General features: G+C 44.9%; 2 protein-coding genes across 6 annotated transcripts in view; both read right to left on the reverse strand.

Moving 5' to 3' along the window:
* Window positions 1-548: 548 nt before the first annotated feature.
* Window positions 549-17,300, reverse strand: NIT2 (nitrilase family member 2). Of its 2 annotated transcripts, XM_035116189.2 has the most exons (10): window positions 17,222-17,300; window positions 15,322-15,440; window positions 12,818-12,938; window positions 12,588-12,676; window positions 5,975-6,068; window positions 5,599-5,673; window positions 4,322-4,400; window positions 3,926-4,024; window positions 3,197-3,252; window positions 550-2,044 (listed from the first exon to the last, which is right to left on the reverse strand). In XM_035116189.2, exons 1-10 carry the CDS (start codon window positions 17,247-17,249, stop codon window positions 1,953-1,955), a joined length of 852 nt encoding a protein of 283 aa, XP_034972080.1. In that variant the 5' UTR covers window positions 17,250-17,300; the 3' UTR covers window positions 550-1,952. The 2 variants fall into 2 exon arrangements, with proteins under 2 accessions (XP_034972081.1, XP_034972080.1); XM_035116190.2 differs by lacking the exon at window positions 5,599-5,673 and having other exon boundaries at window positions 549-2,044.
* A 1,737-nt stretch (window positions 17,301-19,037) lies between these two features.
* TBC1D23 (TBC1 domain family member 23) overlaps window positions 19,038-21,878 on the reverse strand; it is a 33,338-nt gene continuing 30,497 nt past the window's right edge. For all 4 annotated transcript variants that reach the window (XM_035114726.2, XM_035114725.2, XM_035114724.2 and 1 more), the window contains one exon: window positions 19,038-20,681. In XM_035114726.2, the coding sequence (XP_034970617.2) occupies window positions 20,600-20,681 (82 nt within the window). In that variant the 3' untranslated portion in view covers window positions 19,038-20,599. The remainder of the gene's footprint in view (window positions 20,682-21,878) is intronic.

Genomic DNA, 21,878 nt, shown 5'->3' on the forward strand with positions numbered 1-21,878 from the left:
TGTTAATTCAATTCTTCACTGAGAGACACGAGACAATGTAGTTCATTACATTAGGATTTGCAATGGAATGTTATCCACATAATAAGTTTTAATTTTATATTTTTTATATATAATTTTGTTATTTTTTATATACCCGTATATTCTGGCGTATAAGACGACTGGGTGTATAAGACGACCCCCAACTTTTCCAGTTAAAATATAGAGTTTGGGATATACTTGTTGTATAAGAAATACGACCCGGCGTATAAGACGACCCCCGACTTTTGAGAAGATTTTCCTGGGTTAAAAAGTAGTCTTATACGCAGGAATATACAGTATTTTAACTGAGTTGCACCCCCACCTTCAAAGGTTCCAAGGACAGCTTTGGACTGTCATCACAACCACAAGGGTCAAGAAGACCTTCACAAGAAGCTGTCTTATTTCAAATTGGCCTACTGGTCTATCTAGCTCAGTTGTTGACACTAACTAAGGACCTTCTGTTTACAAAACATGTGCTTTATGACTTGACTACAGCACCTCTCCCTCCCTCCCTCCCTCCCTCCCTCCCTCCAAGAAAAGCCCCCACCCCCTGCCCCAAGGATGACTTATTCTAATACAGTAATTGATTTTGGTTCTATAAATACACCCCCAAGCAAACAACACAGCGTATGTCAGTGTCTCTTTGTTGCTGAAGCACTAGAAAATAAACGTTAAATGCAGCAGAGGCATGTAATCTTTGTGGCTTTGGTAGTTAACCACAGGTGCTTACAAACTCATATTTAGGGGATTTGCACAATTCAAAGCCACATTCCAGCCAGGCAAAAATATTGGAGTAGGCCAGGCATCCCCAAACTTCAGCCCTCCAGATGTTTTGGACTACAATTCCCATCATCCCTGACCACTGGTCCTGTTAGCTAGGGATCATGGGAGTTGTAGGCCAAAACATCTGAAGGGGCGCAGTTTGGGGATGCCTGGAGTAGGCCATGACCTGGGGAGAAAGACATGGAAGGTTGCTTCTAGATTCCAGGCCTGAGGTTCCCCAACCTAACATTTGTATGAACAAACAAGTGTTGTACATAAATAAACCTGTCATCTCATGGAAGAAGCAACTCAGTGCTCCACGACTAGTTACTTGTGGCAGTGTTAGCTTTTTTGAACTGATGGACAATGCAGCCTAAACAAGGTAACTTCCCCTTTAACATAAAATAGGGAGAGCAATGCCCTTGGACTGAAGTGGGATAGAGCTGAACCTGCCTTGATATGAAACAACAGAAATCAGCTAACGGGGGGGGGGGGGATTGGAGAAGAGATTGAAGGACAGCTCAGAGCCTTTTCACTGAATGATGGTACAGCTTTTGCAAAATACTGTAAGGTCAAAATATATTGTCCCAAGTGCTGCTGCTAATAACATAATAATAATACCCCGCCCATCTGACTGGGTTTCCCCAGCCACTCTGGATGGACAGCTCCCAGCTGAATAGTAAAAACACGATACAACATCAAACATTAAAAACTTCCCTGAACAGGGCTGCCTTCAGATGTCTTCTAAAAGCTGTGCAATTCTTTATCACCTTGACATTTGCTGGGAGGGCATTCCACAGGGTAGGTGCCACTACTGAGAAGCCTGGTTCCTGTAACCACTTTTCGCAGTGCGAGAACCAGCAGAAGACCCTCGGAGCTGGACCTCGGTGTCCAGGTTGAACAATGAGGGTGGAGACAGTACTATGCTGATACACATATATTTAAATGCATTGTGAAGTGGCTTAAGCAAGTACCCTAATATAAAAAACTCAAATGAACCCCTCATTCAAAGCTTACCACTAGATTTTATACAGAATTTTTAATTTATAAAATTGGGTTTCTTATCCTTCCTAGATTTTTATCCGAAAGACACTTCATTTTTTCTACATCATTTGACTAAAGATTTAGGAAAAGAAAGGTGACTTTTCTGTACTGGTCCAAGTCTCTATACGTCATGCAAATTTCGATTCTACAGCATAAAGATCAGACCGCTTCTGAGAAAGAATGGGGATTTGCTGTCGAGCTTCTGCAAGCCTCTTTAGGTCTGTAAACAGAAATAAAAAGGCCCATATTACCACCAATTCTTCTTCACTGCTCCTCACACTGCCCTGTAGCCATTATAATTTAGCATTTATCCAATCAGGAAACAATTGCCCCTGCATATTGAGCAAACAACACAATTTCTGTTCCTTAACTAAGCTATGTTTTTTACCTTTTAATGTAAAACTATGAAAATATTGTATACCCTCTAGAAAAAAAACAGTATTTCAACTCAAAACTGGTTAACCTATATCTCACCCCAAAGATAAACCTGCATGACAATGTCCTTGGTCCCCAAACTAGATTCTATGGTTTGTGCCAACCTATTGACAGCCTATGCCCCCCATATTTCCTGGCCTTTCTCTGACCATTTTTTGATGGAAAAAATGGAGTATTTTAGTATCCCAATGGTCACATTCAGTGTGCATTTCTTAAGTGTGTTATTCCCTGGGTGGTTTCTTGTTTCTTTTTGCTTTCAGAAGGAAAACAGGAAGAAGAAGAAGAAGAGGAGGAGGAGGAGTTTGGATTTGATATCCCGCTTTATCACTACCCTAAGGAGTCACAAAGCAGCTAACAATCTCCTTTCCCTTCCTCCCCCACAACAAACACTCTGAGGTGAGTGAGGCTGAGAGACTTCAAGTGTGACTAGCCCAAGGTCACCCAGCAGCTGTATGTGGAGGAGCAGAGACATGAACCCGGTTTCCCAGATTACGAATCCACCGCTCTTAACCACTATACCACAGTGGCGCCTGGTAAGTGGCAACTGGCTGAAATTTGGAGATGTGAGGTGACAATGTCCTAGATTAGAAGGACTGCCATATATGTCTACTTATAAGTAAACTGCACAATGAAAAGTGTGCCTGGGTAAGTTTTTATCCCAGAAAACAAGATAAAGGTTAAATCCTTAATTTTCACATGCAAAGTCAGTCAAATCTTAGCTTGGCAGATCCAATGGTTAATTTTAATTTACCATTGCATGAAAGACATGCAAAGTTATTGAGCCTGCTTTGCGCTCTCACTCATAAATATCCTTGTGGGGGTGGTTGTTTATTCCTATTTTATAGTCAAGGACCTGAACTGTGTCACTCTGTCCCGGTTTAATGCTACAGAAGAAGCCCATGCCATGGGAGGACAAAAAACACTACTGCGGACTCACCTATATCTGCATAGATAATAGTTTCCTCAGTGCCAGCTTTGGCTATTACCTCCCCCCTGAAAAAGAAAACACAGCAATGACACTATAGCCATTACAGAAGCTCTCTGGGAGCTGGGAGGAAACGGTCAATAGGTCTTTACCTTGTTATAGGTTAAAGAAAATATTTTAAAACTTAAAAAAATATTGCTTGTTTTGTATTTTATTTAAAATAAACACATTACATGCACCCCTTAAGAGCCACAGACTTCCTAAACCAAGGCCTTCAACCTCCATTTACTTCTTCAACCCTCCAAGCCCAATGGTGGAATGGGAAAGAGTTCCAGAAGGACAGGCTGATAGGAAATGGAAGTTCCTGACTCAGCCGTTTGATTCCCATCCAAACTAGATGCGAACAAGAAAAGAAGTAGGGCAAAGAATTCTGAAGAAGTAAGCTTTCAAGGTAATCCTTGGATCCAAGGCTCCAAATGCACTTTTGAAAACGTATCACGTTCAATGTTTCTCTCACACATCCTTTCCTATTGGCCTTGCCAGCATTTGCTGTTTCAAAGTTTTACTAAAATATTATAGTACAAAACAGATTCTCAGCAAGGCTTTATCTGAATGAATTGGTCTGGTATCGTGCCACAAATTCAAAAACTTTGATAAAACTAGAAACTGAGTCAGAAAGCATGACATGGGATGGTATTGAATGCTAGGCATGCTCAGAGTACACTCAATTTTCCTACTTACCACGGATTTACCACAGTGCTGTGTCCCCAGGCTACGTAAGACGCCTTCTCATCCCTGGCAGGAGATGCTGTTGCCACATAGACTTGGTTATCGACGGCTCTGCATGAAAAGGAAGAGAAGGCTTCAGTATGAATCTTTGTGCAATGGAGAAAATGCAGATGATGACTGGAATGGAGCAAGCTTGAAGTTCTATTTTGCTATGTATGCAATACATATCATCATCCATATATCTGCTTCAGTGTAAACAAGTACTGTATTTTTTTTAATTTAGTGAGAGAATCTCTAAATTGCTTTCCTATTTAAAATGAACAGCACCTTCGGCAACGTAATGAGTGTCACTATTAAACTATTTTTTGTACATGCACTTGGGAGAAGGGATAATTTGCTGGATCTCACCGTCCTCTTTGGAGCAGTTCCCAGTGGGCTGGCCCTGTTGTCAAGTTAAAAGCCCCTGGATACACCAAGAGCTGGCAACCTGGTTCAAAAGGAAGGAGATGGTGGCTGAGTTGCATTTATACTATTGGGAGAGAAAGGCATAGTCATGGAAAAGCAGCAGGAATCTCACCACTAGGTTTTTTTGAGACGTTTCTCTTCCTTTGGTCAAGTCTTCTGGTTATGCTTTGCTCTCCTCTACCGCCATTGGACATTCTGTTTAACATATTTTTGTGTGTAATAAAAATGTATACACCGCTCGAATGAGGTTTCATTGCAAGTTGTTTACAGAAGGAATAAAACAAAGCATTGACCTTATCAGTAAAAGACAGTTAAACCCAGGTATTTAAAAGCACCCAAAACTAATTAAAATCAACAATAAGCTAAAAACTGATTAAAACACATCTATCGTCCACATGATTGGATGGGCTTGTCTTTAAGCAAGCGCTGGAAAGAGCAGAGCAAAGATACCTTCTTGATATCAATAGGCAGGGAGTTCCAAAGTGTAGATGATGCCACACCAAAAGACTGATTTCTTACAAATGTGGCACCTGTAATTGTTCTGCAGATTGAAGTGGCCAGGAGGGCATATAAAGGGTAAGGCGATTCCACAAGTTTCAGAAAATGCAACCTGCTCCAAGCCCAGAAGATAGGCCAGGGTAGAATACCTAATAAAATGTCAGCTGTGTTGGAAATGCGCTCTGTATGAAGTTTATCATTGCAGTCACTGTCCAGAGATCCTTTCAGCAGCTATGGCCAGTCAGTGCCCAAATCAGCTGGGGCCTTTTGGAAGAGCTACACCGCTCAACCAAGCCCCCTGCTGGCAGTAAAGTGAGTAGCAACTACAGGTACCGTACCGAGTGTCTCATGGAAATTGACAGAAGGTGGAGAGAAAACATGAGTTTTTATCAGAGGGGCAACCACTAACAGACCAATGAGAAGGTGTCCTCTTCGTTCAGCGTCCATTATATGACTTTTAGTTGTTGCACCTTAATGGGGAACCTCCCTAATGAGGCAAATAAATGCTTGTCTATTGGGACAAGGAGATTCCCATATTCATCAATTATGAATATGCCAAATTGTAGCTTGGATGCAAGCACATTGTCCTTGCTAGTGTATGGAACTTTAGGGTATGAAATTGGGTGTTTTACAAGGAATCGTCATGTCCCAGCCATGGGGAGGTCCCATATGCACCCTTCTCCCCCACCACAAATTCATTCAACTCAGCAGGATGTCCTCACCTTTCTGTGTATAGATTTGAGCAAGCTCAGCAAAGCGGAGGTCGTAACAGATCCCAAGGCCTATCTTGCAATAAGCTGTTCCAAAACATTAAAAATATGCCAGATATGTCACTACCTTGGGAAGTCCAAGCAGAAAACTCAGTCTATAAATGCTTACCTCTCTCGTTCTCTCTCTCTCTCTCTCTCTCTCTCTCTCACACACACACACACACAATACTTCCTTATTAAAAATATGGCCAAGAAGATCCTATACACAATGAAAAGACACTCAGTTTACATACAGAAGCTAACGGCACAGCCATTTCTTGACCACACATGAGCCACAATACATCCTGAAGTGAATTACTAATCACTAGAATGAAGACGCTTTACTTACGTGTATCAATCACAGATAATGTGGCACCGGGACTCAGCGTTTCTGATTCCTGAAACCGGATTTTCCCAGGGACATTAATGTCAAACAAATGAATCTGTTTTCAAAATAAAAAAAGGTGCGCTGCTTGCAAATTATTCCACATTAATTGTGCATTCTCTATATGCCCTTTATCTATTCATATATACAGTGGTACCTCTACTTACGAATTTAATGCGTTCCGAACGCACATTCGTAAGTCAAAAAAAAATGTAAGTTAAATCCCATAGGAATGCATTGGGAGAAAAAATTCGTAAGTAGAAAAAATCCTATCTAAACCGCATCCAAGATGGCGGACGGAGCTCAATTCGTAAGTAGAAACATTCGTAAGTAGAGTTATTCATAAGTAGAGGTACCACTGTAGTTATATCACAACAGGCAATTCTATGCTCTGCATGTATCCTCTAAATAACTTCAGTTTTCCAGAAGAACACCTTCATTTGAGAAGTATATACAAGGGAATCCCCACCTCCGCAGGGGTTCCATTCCAGGCCGCTGTGTTCATCACCAGGACAAGCGCAAGTGGGGGTGGGGTTCCCTCAACTCCTTTGGGTGCCATTTTCAACATGTGTGTCAGCTGGAACATGCGTACTGAATGCATGCAAGTGGGGAAGACACCTGTACTGGGCTGGATCCAGATTTGCTTTTCTGCCCATAGCAATGTTTAGCCCAAAGATAAACTACTGCAACTTATGGAACTATGGTGAGAATGTCAGCGTGGTGCAGCAATAAATGTGCACTTAGATGTAAGAAACCTGGATCTAAATGTGGGAATGGGAAACTTCAGGTATTTGCCATGGAGCAAACTGGAAAGCCTTGGGCAAAGTCCCTTTGTTGTGACTCCATTCTAATCTTGGCAGAAAGTTCAGGATGCAAATGTAGCAAACTATTCTTCAATGCCACCAAGTATTCTAAATACATGGCCAACAGGCTTCTCTCCGGTGCTGGATGAATTTTAAATACAGTGGTACCTCGGTTTATGAACACAATTGGTTCCGGAAGTCTGTTCATAAACTGAAGCATTCATAAACTGAAGCGAACTTTCCCATTGAAAGTAATGGAAAGTGGATTAATCCGTTCCAGATGGGTCCGTGGAGTACTCAATCTGAAGCATACTTAACCCGAAGCATGGGAGTAATTGGTTCCGGAAGTCTGTTCATAAACTGAAGCGAACTTTCCCATTGAAAGTAATGAAAAGTGAATTAATCCGTTCCAGATGGGTCCGCGGCGTTCGTAAACCGAAAATTCGTAAACAGAGGTGTTCATAAACGAGGTTCCACTGTAATTATACCAAACAAGTCACAATATATATATATTTAAATGAGTGCTGCCCAGGACTCTCTCCTGCTGTGAGTGCCCACAGGCCCTGTCCCTACCTCTCTCCACCTGGTTTAGGGCGGGGCCTGGAAGGCCTCATAAAGGACTGCTGCCGCTGCTCTGCTGCTGGTGCTGCCCAGGACTCTCTCCTGCTGTGAGTGCCCACAGGCCCTGTCCCTGCCTCCTTCCACCTGGTCTAGGGCGGGGCCTGGAAGGCCTCATAAAGGACTGCTGCCGCTGCTCTGCTGCTGGTGCTGCCCAGGACTCTCTCCTGCTGTGAGTGCCCACAGGCCCTGTCCCTGCCTCCTTCCACCTGGTTTAGGGCGGGGCCTGGAAGGCCTCATAAAGGACTGCTGCCGCTGCTCTGCTGCTGGTGCTGCCCAGGACTCTCTCCTGCTGTGAGTGCCCACAGGCCCTGTCCCTACCTCTCTCCACCTGGTTTAGGGCGGGGCCTGGAAGGCCTCATAAAGGACTGCTGCCGCTGCTCTGCTGCTGGTGCTGCCCAGGACTCTCTCCTGCTGTGAGTGCCCACAGGCCCTGTCCCTGCCTCCTTCCACCTGGTCTAGGGCGGGGCCTGGAAGGCCTCATAAAGGACTGCTGCCGCTGCTCTGCTGCTGGTGCTGCCCAGGACTCTCTCCTGCTGTGAGTGCCCACAGGCCCTGTCCCTGCCTCCTTCCACCTGGTTTAGGGCGGGGCCTGGAAGGCCTCATAAAGGACTGCTGCCGCTGCTCTGCTGCTGGTGCTGCCCAGGACTCTCTCCTGCTGTGAGTGCCCACAGGCCCTGTCCCTACCTCTCTCCACCTGGTTTAGGGCGGGGCCTGGAAGGCCTCATAAAGGACTGCTGCCGCTGCTCTGCTGCTGGTGCTGCCCAGGACTCTCTCCTGCTGTGAGTGCCCACAGGCCCTGTCCCTACCTCTCTCCACCTGGTCTAGGGCGGGGCCTGGAAGGCCTCATAAAGGACTGCTGCCGCTGCTCTGCTGCTGGTGCTGCCCAGGACTCTCTCCTGCTGTGAGTGCCCACAGGCCCTGTCCCTACCTCTCTCCACCTGGTTTAGGGCGGGGCCTGGAAGGCCTCATAAAGGACTGCTGCCGCTGCTCTGCTGCTGGTGCTGCCCAGGACTCTCTCCTGCTGTGAGTGCCCACAGGCCCTGTCCCTGCCTCCTTCCACCTGGTCTAGGGCGGGGCCTGGAAGGCCTCATAAAGGACTGCTGCCGCTGCTCTGCTGCTGGTGCTGCCCAGGACTCTCTCCTGCTGTGAGTGCCCACAGGCCCTGTCCCTGCCTCCTTCCACCTGGTTTAGGGCGGGGCCTGGAAGGCCTCATAAAGGACTGCTGCCGCTGCTCTGCTGCTGGTGCTGCCCAGGACTCTCTCCTGCTGTGAGTGCCCACAGGCCCTGTCCCTACCTCTCTCCACCTGGTTTAGGGCGGGGCCTGGAAGGCCTCATAAAGGACTGCTGCCGCTGCTCTGCTGCTGGTGCTGCCCAGGACTCTCTCCTGCTGTGAGTGCCCACAGGCCCTGTCCCTGCCTCCTTCCACCTGGTCTAGGGCGGGGCCTGGAAGGCCTCATAAAGGACTGCTGCCGCCGCTCTGCTGCTGGTGCTGCCCAGGGGAACTTGAAACAGCACAGAGTCCTTTTTAAAATGCTTTTTAAAGAATTTTTAATGTTTTTATCTTCTTTGGGGTGGTAGGTGGGAGGGATTTTTAGTTGGGTGTGGGAATCTGTTAAATTTTAGTGTATTTGTAATTTTTATTGTTTTTGGTTTTATTGTTTTATTGTGTTTGGGGTGGTAGGTGGGAGGGATTTTTAGTTGGGTGTGGGAATCTGTTAAATTTTAGTGTATTTGTAATTTTTATTGTTTTTGGTTTTATTGTTTTATTGTCTTTTTGTGTTCTTCTTTTGTTGAGTTCTTGCTGTTTTTTACAGAGGTTTTATTTTGTTTTTAAGGGGAGGGGTCAGGGCTGCCCGGGAGGGGGTCCCAGCAAGCAAAATGGCTGGGGCAGATTCCACAGGGGTGTGTGCACTGGAACAACCGATCTCAGTGGTCACGGGTAGGAGGAGGAGTTACGCTAAGACCAGACCATGTCATTACCGAGGAGGCAGACTTAGTCGTTGTCTGAGGACTATCCCTGCCTCCAGGTCTGGTCCTGACCGGACGGATATTGGAATAGGCAAGGGATACCCACATGACCTGAAGGTGCTGCTGTGCAATGCCAGGTCGATGATGAATAAGACCACCGCCATTCACGACCTGATTGTGGATGGAGGATTTGACCTGGCATGTGTGACAGAGACCTGGTTGGAGGAAGCCGATGGGCCCGTTCTTGGCGCTGCTTGCCCACCAGGTTTCTCTTATGCACAGCAACCCAGGCCATCTGGGCGGGGAGGGGGGGTTGCAGTGATTTTTAGGAAGTCATTAGTTTGCACCAGGCGTCCTATTGGGAAGACCCAGTTCTCTGAGTGCATGTTCTGGAAGTTGGGCAATAGAGGCAGTACAGGATTCCTTTTGGTGTACCGACCTCCCCGCTGCACCAAGGATTCCCTGCCCGAGCTGCTTCAGGTCGTGTCGGATGTGCTCCTGGAGACACCTAGCTTGGTTGTCTTAGGGGATTTTAACATCCATGCCGACACGACCTTACAAGGAGCCGCTCGGGACTTCGTGGAAAGCATGGCCACCATGGGGCTGTCCCTGAATAAGTCTGGCCCAACTCATAGCCGCGGACATGCCTTGGACTTGGTGTTTACCTCTATGGATGTTGGTGATCTGACATTAAGTAAAAGCGAAACAAAAGAAGTGCCATGGTCAGATCACTTTCTGGTGCAACTGGACTTCTCCGCAACCCTTTCCCTCTGCAGGGAGGTGGGACCGATTCGGATGGTCCGCCCCCGCTACTTAATGGATCCAATTGGCTTCCAAAGAGTGGTAGGGGATGTTTTATCCCATGTCGATGGCCTTTCAGCTGATTCCCTGGTGGCCCGCTGGAATGCGGAGTTAACCAGCGCTATTGACTGTCTGGCTCCGAAGCGCCCTCTCAGATTGCATGGAGCCCGGACAGCCCCGTGGTTTTCCCCGGCGCTGAGGGCAATGAAACAGTCGTTGAGACGGCTAGAGCGCCGGTGGCGGAAAACTCATTTTGAATCAGACCGGACACGGGCTAGAGCTCAACTTCGAGCCTACCAAGTGGCAATGGCGACGGCGAAGAGGACCTTCTTCACCGTCTCCATCGCATCTGCAGAAAACAGCAGCAGGAGACTCTTCCAGGTGGTTCGCAATTTAGCGGAACCACCTGCTCCATCCGGGCCCAGTACGGGCCACATGATCTCCTGCAATGATTTTGCAAAGTTTTTTGCAGATAAAGTCGCTCAGATTCGGGAAGAGGTAGACTCCACCGTGGGAGCAGGGCCGGGGCGGGGGAGTGCTAGAGTCCTGTCTAGTCAAGTTTTGTGGGATCAATTTCAATCTGTTACCTCCGAGGATGTGGACAGGCTGCTTAGACGAATGAAACCAACCACCTGTCTCCTTGATCCTTGCCCATCCTGGCTTATAAAAGCTAGCCAGGAAGGGCTGGGCGATGGGCTTCGCGGGTTGGTAAATGCTTCTCTCCATGAGGGAGCCTTCCCAGACCCGCTGAAAGAGGCGGTTATTAAACCGCTTCTTAAAAAACCATCTTTAGATCCGGCCAATACGGCCAACTATCGCCCAGTCTCAAATCTTCCATTCTTGGGCAAGGTGATTGAGCGAGTGGTTGCGGAACAACTCCAGGCACGCCTGGAAGAAGCGGACCATTTGGATCCCTTCCAGTCAGGATTCAGGCCTCATCATGGGACTGAAACTGCCTTGGTCGCACTGGTCGATGATCTCCGGCGGGCTAGGGACAAAGGTAAGAGCTGTTTCCTTGTTCTGCTGGATCTCTCAGCGGCTTTTGACACCATCGACCATAACATCCTTCTGGACCGTCTAGAGGGCTTGGGAGCTGGGGGCACTGTCATGCAGTGGTTCCGCTCCTTCCTCCTGGGCCGTGTTCAGAAAGTGGTGGTGGGGGATGAGTGTTCAGACCCCTGGGCGCTCACTTGTGGGGTGCCTCAGGGTTCTGTCCTCTCCCCCATGCTTTTTAACATCTATATGCAGCCGCTGGGAGAGATCATCAGGGGGTTTGGGCTGGGTGTCCATCAGTATGCTGATGATACCCAGCTCTACCCCTCTCTTAAATCAGAACCAGTGAAGGCGGTGAAGGTCCTGTGTGAGTGCTTGGAGGCGGTTGGAGGATGGATGGCGGCTAACAGATTGAGATTGAATCCTGACAAGACAGAAGTACTGTTTGTGGGGGACAGGAGGCGGGCGGGTGTGGAGGACTCCCTGGTCCTGAATGGGGTAACTGTGCCCCTGAAAGACCAGGTGCGCAGCCTGGGAGTCATTTTAGACTCACAGCTGTCCATGGAGGCACAGGTCAACTCCGTGTCCAGGGCAGCTGTTTATCAGCTCCATCTGGTACGCAGGCTGAGTCCCTACCTGCCCACTGACTGTCTCTCCAGAGTGGTGCATGCTCTAGTTATCTCTCGCTTGGACTACTGCAATGCGCTCTACGTGGGGCTACCTTTGAAGGTGACCCGGAAACTACAACTAATCCAGAATGCGGCAGCTAGACTGGTGACTGGGAGCGGCCGCCGAGATCACATAACACCGGTCCTAAAAGACCTACATTGGCTCCCAGTACGTTTCCGAGCACAATTCAAAGTGTTGGTGTTGACCTTTAAAGCCCTAAACGGCCTCGGTCCGGTATACCTGAAGGAGCGTCTCCACCCCCATCGTTCTGCCCGGACACTGAGGTCCAGCTCCGAGGGCCTTCTGGCGGTTCCCTCATTACGAGAAGCCAAGTTACAGGGAACCAGGCAGAGGGCCTTCTCGGTAGTGGCACCCACCCTGTGGAATGCCCTCCCACTAGAGGTCAAAGAGAACAATTACCAGACCTTTAGAAGGCATCTCAAGGCAGCCCTGTTTAGGGAAGCTTTTAATGTTTGATGGATTTCTGTATTTTAGAATTTCTGTTTTTTTTGGAAGCCGCCCAGAGTGGCTGGGGGAACCCGGCCAGATGGGCGGGGTATAAATAATAAATTATTATTATTATTATTATCATAGCTGAATCAGAAACCTACAGGTAGGATGTGGATACAAAGCATGTTTTGTTTTAACCATAATGTACACATTATACAAATAATAGTGGATTTCCTTTACATCCAAACATGGCCATAGATATCATATTTTACCTTTCGGTACTTGGTTATCATAGCACCATCTGGACCAAAGCCAGTGCATGTGTTATACAGCTTCCCAGCATCCTCTTCTGGAATAGATCCTTTCATTAAAGAGAAGAAAACTGTTATGACTTAGGCAGATATTGAAACACAATGCTAGTTCTAATCTTACATCTGTATTTAGGAATAGGCAAAACTTTAACACTCATCACAATCACCAATACGCCAATATGGCAGTTTACCTCCAATCAGATAAACGCCACACTCCTTTGCAATTTCCGAGAGCTTCTGTGTAGACTCGCCAGGAATTTTCTCCGCATAGTCTCGAAAATATTTTGTGCCATAGGGAGAATTGAAGCATTCCTAAAATTGAAAGCAAAATGAAACAGCCATCTGTGTAGCATATTCAGGATGCAAGCCCTACGCACACTTACCTGAGAGCAAGTCCCACTGAACTGAGTGGGGCCTACGGCTGAGTAGATATGCCTCTGACGGCCCTCTTAAAGTCTGAGAAGATTTTTGAAGTAATCTATACAAATGTGGCTGGCCGCAAAAGAGCTCTACAAACTTCTTCTTCTTGACAAAGCCAAAACATGGATGAACTTCCAAAACTGGAATTGTTTACAGAATAAAATATGGCTCTTACTTTCTACGCAAGCACACACAACGTATCTTTAAACGTGAGGTGCAGCCCTCTTGCATCTGACTTGCTTACATCAGGCAGCTCCTTTGGGAAATGCTTAGGCTTCATGATGAGTCAAGATACAGGAGGGTTTGGGAGATGGGTGGGGGTTGAGCAATGGCAGTGTCAAAGGCTTCATGGAAAAGGTGGGCTAAACAAGGATTTGAAGTAAAGCAAGAGAGGTGCTATCAGACAGGTGTTCTGGCAGGTAGTTTCAAGAATGCAGGGAAGCAAAGGAGAAATGGTGGAGTCTTGCATGAGCAGAAGACCTTTGGATGTTGGTAGGAGTGGAGACAAAGATCACAGGCCAGGATATAATAACTAAGATATATGTTATGGCAAGGCCACAGAAGCAGGCAGAGGTGTAGTGGTCCTAATTATAATTGTTGTATAAGCATAACATTATTGAATAGTCTTATAAGATTATAATGTATAATCTTAGAAGGGGGTATGGCTGTGACTATCATGAAGGGACCATGCACTTCTGAATTTGCCTCGACACTACTGGAAGTTAGTAAAGAGAGCCTGTGCTGGGTCTGGGAGTGAACAAGAAGTCGGTGCACTGTAGGCCCCAACAAAAGCCATGGCAATAACAATGGCAGATTCACCACAGAACCTGGTCCACGGTCTACTTCCTCACAGAAATCAGAAGGATGCATTACAGTGGTACCTCGGGTTACAAACACTTCGGGTTACAGACTCCACTAACCTGGAAGTAGTACCTTGGATTAAGAACTTTGCCCCAAGATGAGAACGGAAATTGCACGCAAGTGGCAGCGGAAGACCACATTAGCTAAAATGGTACCTCAGGTTAAGAACTGTTTCAGGTTAAGAACAGACCTCCGGAACGAATTAAGTTCGTAACCAGAGGTACCACTGTATAGAAGTCTAGCCTTGAGATTTGGGTAACAAGAAGCAACATTATTTGGATTAAATCTGAAACAAGAGTTGCCTTCGCTTTCACCAGGCAGATACGCTCATAGCTACCTCCATAATCTGGTGTATCTAGGCCCAAGTTAATCAAGTTTCTTTACCTCCCCACTTTGCTTCCTGGCTCACTGAGGAGCCAATTACTCTGTGGAATAAAGGCTATTTAAAGCTGCTACGCAAAGGGAGAAATTGGTGAACACAGATAGTCCATGTTCTTCAAGATTCATGAAATGCTTGGCACATTCAAACATGCTAATTTCACAAGTATGTATACGTCATCACTGAAGAACAGCAAAGGCAGCATCCATTGTTTATAGCTAATAAGGGAATATTTATATGACATCAGAATATCCATTCTGATATTTCCAAGAGGGGAAACATCCTACACTTTAAACATTCTGGCTGGTTTATCAAGAACTTTGCACTTTTGGAGCTGCATACAAGGCAGCAGAAGGTTAATGACCAACTCAGAAGGTTAATGACCAACTCAGAAGGCTAATGACCAACTCAGGCAAGAGAACTCAGTGGGCAAAGAGGATCAACCCAACAGGAAAGGAACCATTGGCTCAATTAAGATTGCTGCTGCACAAAGCCAGAAAATGTTGTGTTTTCAAAAAAGCATTTAGTGTAATCACTTGTGTGTCAAAGGTAGTAAAGCAAAACATGGAAGAATAAAACAAAACAAAGGTGAGATATAAACCTAATAAATAAATAAATGGCTCAGCTAGTGTCTTTGCTGATGTCTCTTCAGCACCATCTATAGATCTATTACAATTATTTTATTGCTCAATTCAAAATCACTTTTCTCTCCTCTGTGGAATTACAGGCTACTGTTCCACATTTTAGAAATGGTTTTTAATTTTGTATTTGGCATTTCAGATACAGTATTTTATATTTTGCCATCTTGGGAAATATGTTGAAGGCAGGCTGTAAATAACCTAAACAAAACCCAGAAATGCAGTTTTAGTTGCCATATCCAAAACGTACAGAACTAAGAACAACTTACACCGCTCTAATACCGTTATTTCAAACCCTACTGAAGGAAACTCGCATTATCAGGGAGGAAGACTGAAACTCTGTGAACAAACAGTAAACAAGTTTGGAGGTTTTGTAGGAAACAGGGAAAGTACTCACTGGCAGAACCACAAGTTTTGCTCCTTGTTGCGCTGCAGACCTCACAAGACCACAGGCTCGGTTCAGGTTCTCAGTCTTGGCAGCAGACACGTGGAGCTGGATGAGCGCGATACGAAAATCTAACAAGCAAGAAGGCAGATAATGAACTAGTGGGAAAGACCCCAGAAAATACTCCTAAATTTATCATTTAAAAAACCCCAAAACTATTATTGTACCTGTAGTGCTTCAAATGATGCACAGACAACCTGCTAGAATAATTTATGGATTATGACAGAAATTTTGACAAGGATGTGATGCTTGCCGGGGGTGGGGAGGTGTGGAGTTGAGATGAATAAAAAATGCAGGTAAACCATCCTGTAGGCAGGGCTGATGTTGGTAGGGGCCAAGCAAGTTGCTACTGGAGTTGCCCTCTCCAACGGTTTGACTTTACCCCCGATGGCACTCTTCCATTGTCTCTCAAGACAGATGCCAACAACATTTGTTTTAAACCAGGCACCCCCAAACTTCGGCTCTCCAGATGTTTTGGACTACAATTCCCATCTTCCCCGACCACCGGTCCTGTTAGCTAGGGATCATGGAAGTTGTAGGCCAAAACATCTGGAGGGCCGCAGTTTGGGGATGCCTGTTTTAAACTGTTTGTAGTGCTACATTTCAAACTGTTGTGACCTTAAGATGGAGGTTAGGTAATACATGAATAATGATGTCTCTCATGTGGACAAGTTAGAGTGCAGCCTTTTATTCCTGCACAGCCACAGAGCTCTCCAAATCTACCAGTAGTCAAAGAAACTCCAAAACAGAGTCCTTTAAACTTCCTGGAAAATTGCCAACAAAACTTGCACAGTAGCAGAAATGTTTGCCTCCCTCTAGTCAAAGGGGAAAGGGAAGCGGTAACAAAGGTCAATTTAATTTTAAATATTTTGTGGGGTAAGCATGTGTAGCACAAACTTCGCAGACGCCTAGGGAGCTTTCTAACAGCACAATCCTCTGCATATTTATGGAGAAGACATGTCTAACTGTGTGGGCTTATTCCCTAGCAGTGTTAAGGATGGCAAAGTGAGGCTATGGACCCCTAAACTGGGGAAATCTCAATAAACTCAGGCTTACTAGTAGACAGAAATATAAAGGATGAAACTGTAAAGTGTGACCTTTATCGTTGCCATTCGTTTTAGGACAACCATCCCAGGGCACACCAGAACCACTTGAAACCCTGTTCTGGTTTCAAACCACAGGTCCACTGGTATAGAATGGAATTTCTTCACTGGCATGGCTAAATATTAAAAATGTGTATTCCCTCCTCATTCCTGCAGAAAGGAGAGCAAGTATTTCACGGGGGCCGGGAGTGAAATCAGCCTCGGAGAAGAATCCACTTAAGGGAGATGACAGACTTGGGCTTGCAATCCCATTGCCCCACTGAGACTTACTTCGCAGTAGTCTGGCATAGGATTTCACGCACTTTTATTCCAACCACGCTGAAAATCGCCCCGAAACACCACGTGTAACATCTACACGGGGGAGGGGGGGAGGCGGAGCGGTCTCCTACCAAAAAAACCGCTACAAAGATTTCACTAGAAAATAGCAGCGATTAGGCTATGGATAGAATGAGCATCTCAGGGTGCAGTTCCGAATCATAGCTGCCAAGTTATCCCTTTTTTACAGGGATTTTCCCTTATGCTGAATAGGCTTCCTCGCGAGAAAAGGGAAAACTTGGCAGCTATGTTCCGAATGCACGCTTCCTTCTGAACAGAGACGTGCACAAGCTAGATCAGTGCAAAGCGGCAGGAAAGAGAAACCTTCTTTTCCTAGCAAACTCCCCCTCCTCGCCCACTAGCATTTTGCACCGGAAATTAAGAGCCCCTAACGAAGCCCAAGGGTCCCCCCGGTAGGAAAGTCAGTCACTCACTGGCCATGACGCCTTTCGCCAGCTGCATAACCACGAAAGATCCTCCGTGTCCCAGCAAATGCACATTCTCCGAGGAGGGCGGGCTTGGAGTACAGCGCATGCTCCGTAGGAGCGAAGGGTTGCTGGGAAATGTAGTTCTCTCTGCTAAATGTAGTGCTCTCTGCTAAAGCATCATTGTTGTTTAGTCGTTTAGTCGTGTCCGACTCTTCGTGACCCCATGGACCAGAGCATGCCAGGCACTCCTGTCTTCCACTGCCTCCCGCAGTTTGGTCAAATTCATGTTCGTAGCTTCAACAACACTGTCCAGCCATCTCGTCCTCTGTCGTCCCCTTCTCCTTGTGCCCTCCATCTTTCCCAACATCAGGGTCTTTTCCAGGGAGTCTTCTCTTCTCATGAGGTGGCCAAAGTATTGGAGCCTCAGCTTCACGATCTGTCCTTCCAGTGAGCACTCAGGGCTGATTTCCTTCAGAATTGAGAGGTTTGATCTTGCAGTCCATGGGACTCTCAAGAGTCTCCTCCAGCACCATAAAGCATCATAGGAGTGGATTAAGAGAGAATATTAAGGTTGCTTGCAAGAGCAGTGGCGCATAAAGGAGGCGGGTACATATACGTATAGAAATAAATTCATACACACACACACATATGTATAGAAAAACAAAAAGTTTTTCGTCCCGGCCATGCTTCAGTGTACCTGAAGAAGTGTGCATGCACATGAAAGCTTATACTCAGAACAAACTTAGTTGGTCTCTAAGATCCTACTGGACATTTTTATTTATTTATTTCATGCTGGGAAAAAGATGCTCTTGCTGAGCTTCAGCTTAATCTGCAAGCCACAAGAGGCAGACGGCCTCTGAAAAGGTGGCAACCACAGCTGTCCCGTCGCTATATTCGGTTTAGGTTTTATTATTAGGTCTTCAAATCTTCCCAACGGTAGGCACACTAAAGGCACTGGAAAATTAGGCTATTATCCGGAGGAGGAGGAGAAATGGAAACCAAACACGCAGCACCAAAGGCTTCCCGCAAAGTTACCGTAGCCGTTTGATCACACCAGTTAGCAGGCAATCAGGTTTAGATCGCTGAAATGAAGAAGCCTGCAGGAAAAGGCACTCCAGATGTTGTTGGACTACACTTCCCTTCACCTCGGACCCTTGGCTATGCTGGCGGGGGCTGATGAGAGGGTCGCAGGCAAATAGCCAACGCTGCCTTCAATGAATAGAATGAGGTCAGGTTGTTTCAGATCACAGTATTATCTGGCAAATTAGCAACCACTTGCTGTGCCAGTTTACACATGCATCAATACCATGTCTCATTCTGTTCCACTGGACTGGTCCCTACATAACTGTTCAAAAGATTGCAGCCTTAAATCTCTCTCTTGAGGTGTTATGAGGAACTCTTGGACAAAGGTGGGCATGCATTGTGTTGCTTGTTTGGCCCAATTCCTGTTCCTAGGGTGAAAAGCACAGTATTTCTGGCTATGTTGGAAAACATAGCTTAGTAAAGAATGCCCTCATTTCTTTTAAATATTTTCTTACATGTTCACACTTCTGTCTCAAGTGATGTCTACGCTAGCTTGGTCATGCCCACAGAATGGAAGATGGCAGGGTCCCCAAAGACATGGTCTTCTCATCTTTACCTTCCCGTCACAAGCAGGAGGAGTCCTTCCATTCATGGAAAGCTTAAGTTTGAATCCATCACCCTTCATGTTTGATTTTGTTGAATCATAAAGAAAAACAGATTACAGTACATTTTTAAAGTGTTAAAATATTTAAATCCACAGAAATGACATCGTTGGATCAAGCATTTTTTATCTGAACCATTTGTGTTCAAATAGTACTGGTTTATTTACAACTGCAGTTTATAAACAAAATCACAAACATCTTTACATTAACACTACGTAGGGGGGGAAATCTCTGTGTTGAAGTAGGCACAAATTGGAGGCTCTTCAGGAGATTTTACTTTAAAGAATTGGAGAGAGAAAAAAATACATAAAATGACAGTTCTGGGGCAGAATTATAAATACAGGAGCATTGGCAGAGGTGCAGTTCATGCAATGCATTGTCAAATACTTCTTTTAGTGTTGTTCGTTTAGATATGTTTAAAAACGGGAGTTAGTCTCAGGATTAAGGTGCCATAACTTGATTCCTACTAAGAATGTAACTTTAAAGAGCTGATTTGTGATAAAGGTCAGCTTAATTTATTTTGTGATGGTACTGCAACAGAATCTTATGCGACTGCAGGTGTTGAGCTTTGTTTTTGTTTTGCACAGCACATTTAATCCCAACAGTTTTGCAGCCTTTCATGTCATCATGTACTGAACTTGTTCCAGGATATGAAGAGCATTCAAGTTCCTCTTAAACAGTTGGTCAATATGTGATAGCTACAGATTTGCAGCAAAAACTTGTAATACTCAAGCAGTGAAGACATTATTTCAAAAACTTAACTGACATGACTTGAAGAGGGGGGGAAAAGGCATGTCATATGTATAAAAAATCATTGCAAATATGTAGCTCTCTGATCACTTTGCCTCACTTGCAAACAGTACACCTTCAGCCTGTGCCAGACAGTTTCTGAAAAGATAATCCAACAATTATGTTTGTCTCCCCATCATGGCAGCCAACTTCAATATTCCGTCACATGAATTCTGATTTCAGCATCCATTCTAATGCTGACCATGGCCCAATAAAACCTCCACTTTCATAATAACCCAGCCACATACTTGTGAGTGTAAACTTTTCATTACTGCATCCAATTCAACATTTCAAGTTTATTACTTTAGCAACTATTTTTTTACTTGATAGCACACAGAAGACGTTACGCACCCACTCAGTTTGGTGGACTGCAATATTATTTTTAGCTGGCTCCCAATTTTTCCTAGTTCTAGTTCCTATCCTATGTATTGTCGTCACTCCCTGATGTTTCACCCAGCAGATCAAACCACATATTCAGTGCTTTGGGCCTTTAAAAAACAGCTGCTACTTAAAAGTTTGTAATATTAAGAAGAAAATGGGTTTCAAATATTTTCCCATTATCTTAGAAGTGCTATGTGGCTTCAATACAATTCTTCAAAGTGATCTCTGTATTGTATCGCTCTTATTAAGAACAGGTCAGCTCCTCAAAAGCTACTTGAAAAATAACTGACATTTATAATAAACAACTTTTACAAAATCCAAGAGTGTTAAAGAAAAAGACTTTAAAAATATATTCAAAATGTATAATTTACTCCTATCTTAAACCTGCTACCCAGGCACTCCCATCAGTAAACTGAAAATGTCCTCTTAGGTTAGTATTCCTCTGGAAAATTCATTTTAGGTCCATGTGCAGTATCCAGGTTGTCATTTTTTCTTTTTTTAAGACACAACTGAAAAAGTCTTTTTCTCATTAGCTTTCCAGGGCATCCAGAACTTTCATAATCTGTTGCTTTATGGCTTTGGTAGCATCCCCTGCATTTGGAATCAAGTACCTTAAGAAATGGAAACAGAAAGAACATTTGTTGACATGCTGAACAAATGTACTGTTGATCAAATATTTACAGCAGGCATCCCCAAACTTCGGCCCTCCAGATGTTTTGGACTACAATTCCCATCTTCCCCAACCACTGGCCCTGTTAGCTAGGGATCATGGGAGTTGTATGCCAAAACATCTGGAGGGCCACAGTTTGGGGATGCCTGATTTACAGTATAGAATCGTCATAGAATCGTAGAGCTGGAAGGGACCCCAAGAGTCATCTAGTCCAACATTCTGCAATGCAGGAATCTCAACTAAAGCATCCATGACAGATGGAGCTAATAAAAGGATTAAAAATATTGTTTCATAATGACTAAGCCACGTTAATCCCTGTTTGCTGCTTTCATATGCAATTTGCAAAATAACTACTGTATCACAGCCCATCCATCTAGAATTTCCTTGTGTGAATGGTTGTGTAATTCCCACTGCGGGTACACTAATTTATCTTACTGACATATAATGAGTTATAACCAAAGGCATCTTGGAAGAGCACCTCATGTACCACGTGAGAAAAATGGATGTTTTGCACTCCTTGTATAGGTCTAAAGGTGATATTCTTAAGCAAGTAAAAACCTGAAAACTACTAAAGAATTGACTTTTACCAGTATTAGCAGCCTTGTACCCTGGATTACTCAGGAATTCTAACGAAGAAAAAACCCAGCAGCTTTGAAACAAGAGGTTAAAATCAGTAGTTTTGAAAGGTCCAGTCTGCCATATTGATTCAAAATGGCACCCAATTGTATCCAAACACAAATCACAACCTTCTCCTTAATCATACAAAATTTGGTTACTGTATCTTAAGAGGTATCCAAATGCATAGTGAGTAGGAAAGCAACTTTCCGAAATATATAGCAGACTATGTAAAAGCTGTTTTCTGCATACTCAAAAGTTCTTTGCATCCAACCCATTGCAGGAAGTGAGAAATAAAAACTCTGTCTCATGATGGTTGAATGGAGACAGCCATTTAATATGATCCTGTAATCATGTGATGTTAGCAGTAATAGTTATCACCTAATAAACATGGCAATTTGCACAGGCTTTAAACAACTTAGGTGAAAAGCCACTGAAATGGAAACTTTTAGCACTTTGTATATCTTACCTCCACATTTTTTAAAAAAATATTGGGAAGCTATGTAGTTTGAGGCTTTGGTAA

This window comes from Zootoca vivipara, chromosome 4 (assembly GCF_963506605.1).
Source record: "Zootoca vivipara chromosome 4, rZooViv1.1, whole genome shotgun sequence".
NCBI classification, from domain to species: domain Eukaryota; kingdom Metazoa; phylum Chordata; class Lepidosauria; order Squamata; family Lacertidae; genus Zootoca; species Zootoca vivipara.